Source organism: Oncorhynchus clarkii, chromosome 3 (assembly GCF_045791955.1).
Source record: "Oncorhynchus clarkii lewisi isolate Uvic-CL-2024 chromosome 3, UVic_Ocla_1.0, whole genome shotgun sequence".
In the NCBI taxonomy this organism is placed as follows: domain Eukaryota; kingdom Metazoa; phylum Chordata; class Actinopteri; order Salmoniformes; family Salmonidae; genus Oncorhynchus; species Oncorhynchus clarkii.
Genome location: NC_092149.1, coordinates 8,752,419 through 8,762,984, shown reverse-complemented (window position 1 = coordinate 8,762,984; position 10,566 = coordinate 8,752,419). Strand labels below are relative to the sequence as shown.

Sequence of the window (10,566 nt, the reverse complement as noted above, 5' to 3'; positions counted from 1 at the left end):
AATCAATTTCAACCAATGAAGTTGTTCAACGAAAGAAAACCTTACTTGAGATTTCCGTAAATGTTCGGGAAGAAACAAAACACCCTACACATTTTCCAATTTATCCACGAAATGTAATTTCCCTATGCTGAAAATATACATCACATTGAGGGCTGTGTTTTCACATTGTTGGTACCACTGTGGGCACCCATTCGTCACCCAGTATTTGACGTGACGTAGACCGAGGAGACGCAGCGTCACCACCACCACCGAATAGGCGTCTCCGCGTGCTGCCTGGATACAGTTCTGGGTTAGAAGATGCGGAGCGGCATGATGCGCCTGATTTGACAAATTGTATATTTTCTGATATCATTGACGCACTTTTGTGGTCCTATACTCCTAGCTTTAGCTGTCAATGTCCACCATTCGTTTTGGTCGTTTTTTATTTTTACATTTCATACCAGTATGTTCCCTTCGTGCTATTCAAAGCCGACGAGTTCAAAGGACCTATTCAAAAGGACTTATCTGACAAAGATATTACTAGGAGTGTTCGTCGTGTATATGTCACACACCTGCTGGGTGATTTATGGCTTTGTGTACACCAAGCCTTGTGAGAGAGGTAAAGGAGACTGCATTTCTTCCTATCTTGCAGAAAGACCCCGTCTCCAGGTAAATAGTGGCCTTGATCTTACACATACTGCAGTGAAACCCTAGATTTAGGGTAGGTTTTTAGTGCAATTAATAATTTTTAGCTATTGTATTTGGTCAGAGAATTCATGCATCACAATTTAATTAGTGACCATGGTGCACAGTGTCTTTCAGAGCCCATAAAGATACATTGAATTGAATCAATGCGAAGTCTGATTTATTTTAACAGCTCAGCATTTTCTCCAGTTTGAGGCCTGACCACAGTGAACTCAACCTCATCATCAAGATAGATGACTTTGACATACATTCTAAATTTGAAAGGTAGGCCGAAGTCCCATTTAAATCTGCAGTCACGTGGCGTAAAAATAGCATGTCACTTTTAGTCGAGTATAAAGATAAGGTTATGGGCTGCATCCCTAATGACACTGTATTCCCTATGGTCCCTGGTCTAAAGTAGTGCACTATATAGACACTATGGTGTCATTTGGGACAGAAGCCTATATCTCTCACCTGTCACCATTGCTTTTCTTGATTTAAAGGGTGGTGAATGTATCCCTGCCGTTGGCAACACGTAACAACGGGACTCTGCACACATTGGTTTATGTACACAAGTTTGGAGTGTCTCCCTTGCAGGATAACCGGCAGGTCCATCATGTTGCCCAGCTCAGCACCTACATGATGTCCCGAAAAAATCTCAGCTCTGCTAAAGAGGTCCTCAAAGTAAGACAACAAAACGATTCCTCTATGTTTCAGTCTGGACTGGCAAAAGATCAGCTGTAACGGCTCTGTTTGGTTGACCCATTTGATCATCTCCTTCATGGCTTCTCCTGGTCTTGCCTTTTCTCAGAAACATGCTGCCACTGCTCCTCGAGTAGTAGACAGACCCATCTCTCACTGGAGGTCCCGTCTAACCCTAAACATGATGTCAGAGGACTTCACCTTCAACAGAGGGACCTTGCCAAGTGATGTCCGGCGCTACATGAGAGTGTAAGTCTCATATAAAATGTTTGTATTGTGTGAGTGTGTTTATTTGGGGAGTGGGTGTGCACTATAAGGCCTACAGTACACTTATATAGCACAGCATCACTCACATTATGCAGAGCTAGCTACAGAGATGGTGAGAAATATGGATGTTTTGTATTTCAGATATTTTGTCTCGTGTTTTAGATTTCAGGATGAGAACAGGATGGTATATCTCCCACTTTTACATATTGATGAACTCAGCGTCAGGGTAAAGGACATGATGGTGAGATGTTACTCTTCTTGTAAATTATATTACAGTTATAAATACTACTTTCAAGAACATTAAAACATGCCTCACAAAGAGGGCTTGGAGGATACTTGTTTTTACAGCATGTGTTTGTAGGAGATTAACGGCTCCACAACCAAACTACCTCTTACAATATCCTACGAAGGCCTATCGCTGAGGCAATTCCGTCTCTGGATCCACATGCAGGATGTAATGTTTTCACTGAAACGTTTTGGTTAGTTTATTACTTTAGCCCTCCTTTAAAACTACTGAGATAACAACATACGTTTGTCAACTTCTTGTAAAATGACTTTTTTTTGCTTCATTTATTACAGGGTTCACTGAGGTGAATATAGATGAAATCAAAGGTGTTCTTGTGGACAACAACTTGTACCTGTTAGCATTGACTACCTTGGTGACCGCATTCCATGTAAGTGATTTTTCTATGAGAGTTCATGACTTCTATCACAAAGATCATTTCAAATCATGTCAGCCATCTACAGTTTTCTTTGTCTAATTTTTCAGTTCATATTTGAATTCCTGGCCTTTAAAAATGACATAAGCTTTTGGAGGAAGAAGAAAAACATGGTGGGCATGTCTCGCAAAACAGGTGAGAGTGAGGGAGGAGTAAAATACATCTTTATTATAATGCATTTCATGTTCTTATTTATGCATCCAAGTTTTCATGCCAATTTCCTAACTGAGTTAGGGAAGATGAGGTGTCAGGCTTGAAATACGTTCCAAATTGCACCCTATTCCCTCTATAGTACACTACTTTTGACCATGGTAGTGCACTACATAGGGAATAGGGTACCATTTGGGACAGATATATGGTGTTTGTGTAGATTTGGGTATCAGTACTACAGATAGTTATCCAAGGCAGGCCTCTGGATAAACCCACCATCCGCCCACAAACACTACCTCCAGCAGCACACTAATCTACGGATCTACTCCCATCTACCTCAGAACTAACCCAGCTCTATCTGTTTCTCTATGCTGTTCTGTTCCAGTGCTGTGGAGATGCTTTAGCACCATAGTGATTCTCCTGAAAATGCTGGAGGAACAAAGCAGCTTGCTAGGTCTCATTCCTGTTGGAATAGGAACCACAATTGAGGTATCTGCCATGAATCAGCAGTTTGGAAAGGATTTAGAACATCAATAGAAATAATCAATGCTTTTTGCCAACCATAGCTGTGGATGGCAGAAGGTTCTGTGTTACCATACCAGATCTCATGAATTCCTTCTTCTCCCTCTACCTATAGGTGTGGAAGGTCAAAAAGGTCTCCAAAATACAGCTACAGTGGAGAACCTCTAGGTCTATAGTTCATGTAAGTATTACAAACAAATATAGAAATAGTTTATTCACGTTGTGTGCATGGAGGGCCAATGAGTATATGTTGATTTAATTAAGAATCTGTTATTGAAAAAACTGATTGAAATAAATGTATCTTTTAGTGTTTAAAAACAAACAGTAGTATAAATTCAGGATTATTCCTTGAAACTGGTTGTCTTCAGGTTGGTAAATTTGATGAGTCAGAGAGAAAGACTATACAACATGACACACAGGTAAGTGCTGAATTAGTGGTGTGTTTGGTTCCTCTTAACACTAATACCATAAATCAAGCAGACAAGTATTTTCTAATGCAGTTCTCCATTTTCTAGGCAATGAAATGCCTGTCTTATTTAGTGTACCCTCTGTCTATTAGTGGAGCCATCTTCTCTCTGGTATACCTGAGGTATAAAAAGTAAGACAAGTCTGGAGTTTAATTACATTTAAAATATAACTAAATAGGTTTGATGAGGACATTGATCATCAACGTATCTAATATTCACATTTTATTTTGACAGCTACTATTCATGGTTAATCAACAGCCTTGTCAGTGGTAAGTTTACACATACTCTATCAACCCTCCTTGGAGGTTATATTTTGAATGTAATATAAATTGATCACACAAATACAATATTTGATATAGATCTTTAACACTAGCCTGGTCAAGCAGACTGAACGATGCACTCACTATTTGTTGTACTGTGAAGTGAAACAGAATGTGACCTACCGAGAGATCAGGCTGGTTCACAAGGCTACTTTTTCATGGCCAATACGTTTTTTTTATTAGCGACTACAGATGTAGGATCTGAATTTGATCACTTTTGTTGCATAGAATTCTCCTGCACTGCCTAAATGCAGATACGCTTCGTGATTGACATAAATTCGCTGAATACCCACACTAACACACAACGTTATTGCACATGACATATATATATATATATATACATATACTTTTGGCCAGCTAATAGCTTAACCACCAATCAAGCAACATGGACTAAACATTCAACTCATGTTGCTGCAGCATTATTTTGCTTTGACAATAAAGGTCAAATTAAGATCCCACATCTTGTATTAGTGGGTAATATCAATAATTCCAACTGAAACTGGGCTTCCCCCTGCAGGGATTTATGCTTTTGGATTCCTCTCTATGGCTCCTCAGCTGTTCATTAACTTCAAGGTTTGTCTTACTTTGTCCTAATTTAGAGCATAATGAGCCCTGAGTAAAATGTTCTATTTTGACACAAATCTTCACTTCACTTTCTTTTCTTCCTCTTGTTCTTCTTCAGTTGAAGTCCGTGGGCCATTTGCAATGGAACGTATTGATGTATAAAGTGAGTAGTAACTGTTTTATAGTATAATTCATTGTTGTTGTTGGAGCGATAAGCAGCTGCTTACCTAAAGTCCATCTAAAGTGTCATCAAGTTGTCTGTTCTTCTTCACATTGACACTGTGTATGCATCCCAAATGGCCCTCTATTCCATAGTGCATCCTATGGGCCCTGGTCAAAAGTAGTGCACTATAGGGAATAGGGTTTCATTGGGGGTGCATTCAGAGTGAGAATTAAGCACTCTTGTGCCTTCTCTTTAGGCAGTCAATACATTCGTCAACGATGCATTTGCCTGTGTCTTCAGCACACACCCATCCCACCAGCTGGGCTGCTTCAGGGATGAGATTCTGTTTCTCCTCTACCTTTACCAGAGGAGGTGGGTGGGACACAGTTCAGCTATTGTCAGTGACCCTGAAATACTCTAGACTACGTCCCAAATGGCACCCTATTCCCATATGGCTCTGGTCCAAAGTAGTGCACTTTAGAGAATAGGGCACCATTTGGGATATAGCCCTATAGTCACTCGTTATTAGATAATTTAACTTTTCATCATTCTGAGCCCTTCTGTGATCTATTGACCTGGATGAGCAGGGGTTTGGTTTCTGACAGTTAACAAAACATGTGATCTCATTCATTTACTTCTCTATCTGCCCCCCACCCCCTGTAGGCTTTACTCTACAAACAAGACCAGATGTCGTGAGTATGGATCATGCCACCACAACCACAGGAAACTCAAAGCCCAATGATGACTGAGGTCATCACCAGAAAACATGGTTGAATGAAGGAAACATACCTGCACATGGTGGGGTTGTAAACAGCATGGGAGGCTCTCTGAGGGTGCATCAGGGTTTATTAGAAGCCTTTAGTAAAGTTCAGAATTAGTTTTGTAAGTAGAGAATACAGCTTATTTTCAGTCAACCCTGTGTTAACCACTGATATTTCCATGTGTTAGAAGTTTGACCAACCCGTATGTAGCCAACAGAAGCATGAACCGTTTTTTAGTGATACACATTGATTACTGCATTGTTAGGTTTGAGGCTAGCAATAAAGGCATTTTACTGTACTTGTGGACATGACATTAACACTTGAAAAAGGAGGCTGCCCCTCGCCCTGCCTGCACTGCTCCATGTTACCAGATATAACCAGTATGTAGCCTACTGAAGCATAAAGCTGCCCCTTGCCCTGCCTGTACTGCTCCATATAGTCCACAAGGAGGCAGTGTTGTCAGCCCCTTGCTGTACTGTTTTCTGCTTGTTCTTTCAGTCCTCTACTTCCTGTTTGAGAATAGTACATGTATAGATGGGTGCTAAAGGGGAGGAATGAGAAACATGTACAAAAGATGGAGTAACGTGAAGTACAGTGAACTCCTGATAAATCCAATGTCTTTGGACAGTCATATGTGAGAGCTAACCGGAACATGCACATAACCTGTATCTATCCAGGCTGTATTTGAAATGGGACGATTGAGCTACAATGCACTAATGAGGTTTTTTGCACTTTGCATACAATGCGCACTTATCAGGAATCAACTGTACTTTTAAATAATGAAGATACTGTAAGGTCTTTAAAAATTAAGTAGGAAGCGTAGCCTGATGTTTTTGAATCACATCCTTCTACCAGGGTTTATGGAATGACTTTCCTCTTTGATTAAATTATTACAATTAAATGATTTACCTGTATCTCTGTTGCATTGTCATGACTAATGAAAAGCATTAGCTGGTGTACACACAAAGACAATTATTTAGTGTAGAGGTGCTGACCAACAGCGAATGAACTGTAAGCTATAAAAACAAACAGTTGCACAGTCCATACTAATACAGTCCCAGTAATCTACTCGGTAAAACACTAATGCCATGAATACTTGAACCAGGTTTTGTAGACAAACAGTGCAATTAGTGCAACCAATGACAGTAGTGAGGGGTGTGTCATAATTATTAGGTTGATTAGAATGAATTGAGTGAAACTGTTAAAAGACAATAGTTTACAGCATATGGAATATATTAGGCTATTGTTATCATATGGAAACATAATTATATATTGTACATAATATTAGCATCAACACACATCAACTCCGGGGAGGGGCCAGCTGAGTGTAAGACTGTGTCATCTGCATATAAATAGATGAGAGAGCTTCCTACTGTCTGAGCTATGTTGTTGATGTAAATTGAGAAGAGTGTGGGGCCTAGGATCAAGCCTTGGGGTACTCCCTTGGTGACAGGCAGTGGCTGAGACAGCAGATTTTCTGACTTTATACACTGCACTCTTTGATAGGTAGTTAGCAAAGCAGCCCAAAGACCCCTTAGATACACCAATACTCTTTAGCCGGCCCACAAGAATGGAATGGTCTACTGTATCAAAAGCTTTGGCCAAGTCAATAAAAATAACAGCTCAATATTGCTTAGAATCAAGGGCAATGGTGACATCATTCAGGACCTTTACGGTTGCAGTGACACATCCATAACCTGAGCGGAAACCAGATTGCATACCCGAGAGAATACTATAGACATCAAGAAAACCAGTCAATTTAGTTTTTCCAAAACGTTTGATAAACAGGACAAAATAGAAATAGGCCTATAACAGTTAGGATCAGCTTGCTCTCCCCCTTTAAATAAAGGATGAACCGTAGCTGCCTTCCAAGCAATGGGAACCTACAAAGGAAAGACAGGTTAAAAGGTTTGAGATAGACTTGGCGATGGTAGGGGCAGCAACCTTAAAGAAGAAAGGGTCTAAACCATCTGACCCAAGATGTTTTTTTGGGGTCAACTTTAAGGAGCTCCTTTAGCCCCTTCGACTCAGTGACTGCCTGCAGGGATAACATTTGTTTCGGGGCAGGGGAAAAAGAGGGAGAAGGATGGGTGGAGGATGAGGAAATGTTGGACGGACAAGGAGGCATGGCTGAGTCATATAGGAATCCTGATTTAATAAAGTGGTGATTAAAGAGCTTAGCCATGTGCTTCTTGTCAGAAACGTATTTCTCATGGTCTGAAAGTCCTTTAAGTACCATTTGGCAAACTCCAAGCGGGCTGTCGTGTGCCTTTTCCTGAGGAGTGGCTTCCATCTGGCCACTGTACCATAAAGGCCTGATTGGTGGAGTGCTGCAGAGATGCTTGTCCTTCTGCAAGGTTATCCCATCTCCACAGAGGAACTCTCGAGCTCTGTCAGAGTGACCATTGGGTTCTTGGTCACCTGCCTGACCAAGGCCCTTTTCTCCTGATTGCTCAGTTTGGCTGGGTGGCCAGCTCTAGGAAGAGTCTTGGGGTTTCCAAACTTCTTCTATTTAAGAAATATGTTAGCCACTGTGTTCTTGGGGACCTTCAATGCTGCAGGAATGTTTTGGTACCCTTCCCCAGATCTGTGCCTTGATACAATCCTGTCTCGGCGATCTATGGACAATTCCTTCAACCTCATGGCTTGGTTTTTGCTCTGACATGCAAATGTGGTCAAATGTGGGACCGTATATAGACAGGTGTGTGCCTTTCCAAATCATGTCCAATCAATTGAATTTACCACAGGTGGACTCCAATCAATGGAAACAGGATGCACCTGAGCTCAATTTCAAGTCTCATAGCAAAGGGTCTGAAAACTTATATAAATTAGCTATTACTGTTTTTAATTTTTAATACATTTGCAAAAAATTCAAAAAAACGTGTTTTGTCGTCATGGGATGTTGTGTGTAGATTGCTGAGGACATTTTTTTATTTAATCCATTTTAGAATAAGGCTGAATGTAACAAAATGTGGAAAAAGTCAAAGGATCTGAATACTTTCCAAAGGCAGTGCCTTTTGTTACTTTACAGTTTTATTCTAAAATGGATTAAATACATTTTTCTCCTTACGACATTATTTAATAATAATAATACATAAGCCATGAAGTGCTTTGAAAGGCTGGTCATGACTCACATCAACACCATCATCCCGGAAACACTTCCCATTCCCACCTGGACAAAAGGAACACCTATGTGAGAATGCTATTCATTGACTTACAGCTCACCATAGTCCCTTCCAAGCTCATCACCAAGCTTGGGACCCTGGGACTGAACACCTCCCTCTGCAAATGGATCCTGGACCTCCTAATGGGCCAAACCCAGGTGGTGAGAGTAGACAACACCTCCGCCATGCTGACCCTCAACACAGGGGCCCCTCAGGGGTGTGTGATTAGCCCCCTCCTGTACTCTGTTTACCCACAACTGTGGCCATGGTAGCAAAGTAATTACAATATAGCAATTAAACACTGGAATGGTATGATGTGCAAAGGATGAATGTGCAAGTTGAGATACGGGGGTGCAAAGGAACAAGATAAATAAATAAATATAGTATGGGGATGAGGTAGATTGGATGGGCTATTTACAGATGAGCTACGTACAGGTGCAGTGATCTGTGAGCTGCTCTGACAGCTGGTGCTTAAAGCTAGTGAGGGAGGTAAGAGTCTCCAGCTTCAGAGATTTTTGCAGTTCGTTCCAGTCATTGGCAGCAGAGAACTGGAAGGAGAGGCGGCCAAAGGAAGAATTGGCTTTGGGGGTGACCAGTGAGATATACCTGCTGGAGCGCGTGCTACGGGTGGGTGCTACTATGGTGACCAGTGAGCTGAGATAAGGCGGGGCTTTACCTTTCAGAGACTTGTAGATGACCTGGAGCCAGTGGGTTTGGCGAAGAGTATGAAGCGAGGGCCAGCAAATGAGAGCATACAGGTCACAGTGGTGGGTAGTACAGTATATGGGGCTTTGGTGACAAAATGGATGGCACTGTGATAGACTGCATCCAATTTGTTGAGTAGAGTATTGGAGGCTATTTTGTAAATGACATCGCCGAAGTCGAGGATCGGTAGGATGGTCAGTTTTACGAGGGCATGTTTGGCAGCATGAGTGAAGGATGCTTTCTTGCGAAATGGGAAGCCGATTCTAGATTTAATTTTAGGATTGGAGATGTTTAATGTGAGTCTGGAAGGAGAGTTTACAGTCTAACCAGACACCTAGGTATTTGTAGTTGTCCACATAATCTAAGTCAGAACTGTCCAGAGTGGTGATGCTGGACGGGCGGGCAGGTGCGGGCAGCGATCGGTTGAAGAGCATGCATTTAGTTTTACTTGCATTTAAGAGCAGTTGGAGGCCACGGAAGGAGAGTTGTATGGCATTGAAGCTCATCTGGAGGTTTGTTAACACAGTGTCCAACAAAGGGCCAGAGGTATACAGAAGGGTGTCGTCTGCGTAAAGGTGGATCAAAGAATCACCAGCAGCGAGAACGACATCATTGATGTATACAGAGAAGAGAGTCGGCCCGAGAATTGAACCCTGTGGCACTCCCATGGAGACTGCCAGAGGTCCGGACAACAGGCCCTCCGATTTGACATACTGAACTCTATCGGAGAAGTAGTTGGTGAACCAAGCGAGGCAATCATCTAAGAAACCAAGGCTGTTGAGTCTGCCAATAAGAATGTTGTGATTGACAGAGTCGAAAGCCTTAGCCAGGTCGATGAATACGGCTGCACAGTAATGTCTCTTATCGATGGCGGTTATGAAATCGTTTAGGACCTTAGAGCGTGGCTGAGGTGCACCCATGACCAGCTCGGAAGCTGGATTGCACTGAGGAGAAGGTACGGTGGGATTCTAAATGGTCAGTGATCTGTTTGTTAACTTGGCTTTCGAAGACTTTAGAAAGGCAGGGCAGGATGGATATAGGTCTGTAACAGTTTGGGTCTAGAGTGTCACCCCCTTTGAAGAGGGGAATCTGGGCGATATGAAAGAGAGGTTGAACAGACTGGTAATAGGGGTTTCAACAGTGGCTCTTTCAGAACATCTGCTATCTGGATTTGGGTGAAGGAGAAGCTGTGGAGGCTTGGGCATGTAGCTGCAGGGCAAGTAGCTGCAGGGGTGGCCAGGAGGAAACCATGGCCAGCCGTAGAAAAATGCTTATTGAAATTCTCAATTATCATGGATTTATCGGTGGTGACAGTGTTACCTAGCCTCAGTGCAATGGGCAGCTGGGAGGAGGTAAGCCCTGGCATCTGTTCCTGACCAGGGGATAAGTCTGGCACCCA

The 10,566-nt window shown here is 42.1% G+C and overlaps 1 protein-coding gene across 2 annotated transcripts; it reads left to right on the top strand.

Moving 5' to 3' along the window:
• Positions 1-225: 225 nt before the first annotated feature.
• LOC139387464 (lipid scramblase CLPTM1L-like) lies at positions 226-6,194 on the top strand. 2 transcript variants are annotated; one of them, XM_071133670.1, is made up of 17 exons: positions 226-648; positions 857-948; positions 1,167-1,347; positions 1,475-1,614; positions 1,774-1,873; positions 1,994-2,111; positions 2,212-2,306; positions 2,402-2,486; positions 2,887-2,990; positions 3,139-3,204; positions 3,392-3,442; positions 3,539-3,621; positions 3,725-3,759; positions 4,328-4,383; positions 4,493-4,537; positions 4,794-4,909; positions 5,201-6,194. In XM_071133670.1, exons 1-17 carry the CDS (start codon positions 445-447, stop codon positions 5,277-5,279), a joined length of 1,650 nt encoding a protein of 549 aa, XP_070989771.1. In that variant the 5' UTR covers positions 226-444; the 3' UTR covers positions 5,280-6,194. The 2 variants fall into 2 exon arrangements, with proteins under 2 accessions (XP_070989771.1, XP_070989760.1); XM_071133659.1 differs by having other exon boundaries at positions 300-648; positions 1,795-1,873.
• The last annotated feature ends 4,372 nt before the right edge of the window (positions 6,195-10,566 follow it).

Excerpts from the sequence above, each read along its gene's own strand:
- LOC139387464 (XM_071133670.1), top strand. The coding sequence starts at position 445 with ATGTTCCCTTCGTGCTATTCAAAGCCGACGAGTTCAAAGGACCTATTC. Across the intron at positions 3,443-3,538 it reads CTATACAACATGACACACAG|GCAATGAAATGCCTGTCTTA; the intron begins GTAAGTGCTGAA and ends TCCATTTTCTAG. Across the intron at positions 4,538-4,793 it reads GGAACGTATTGATGTATAAA|GCAGTCAATACATTCGTCAA; the intron begins GTGAGTAGTAAC and ends CCTTCTCTTTAG.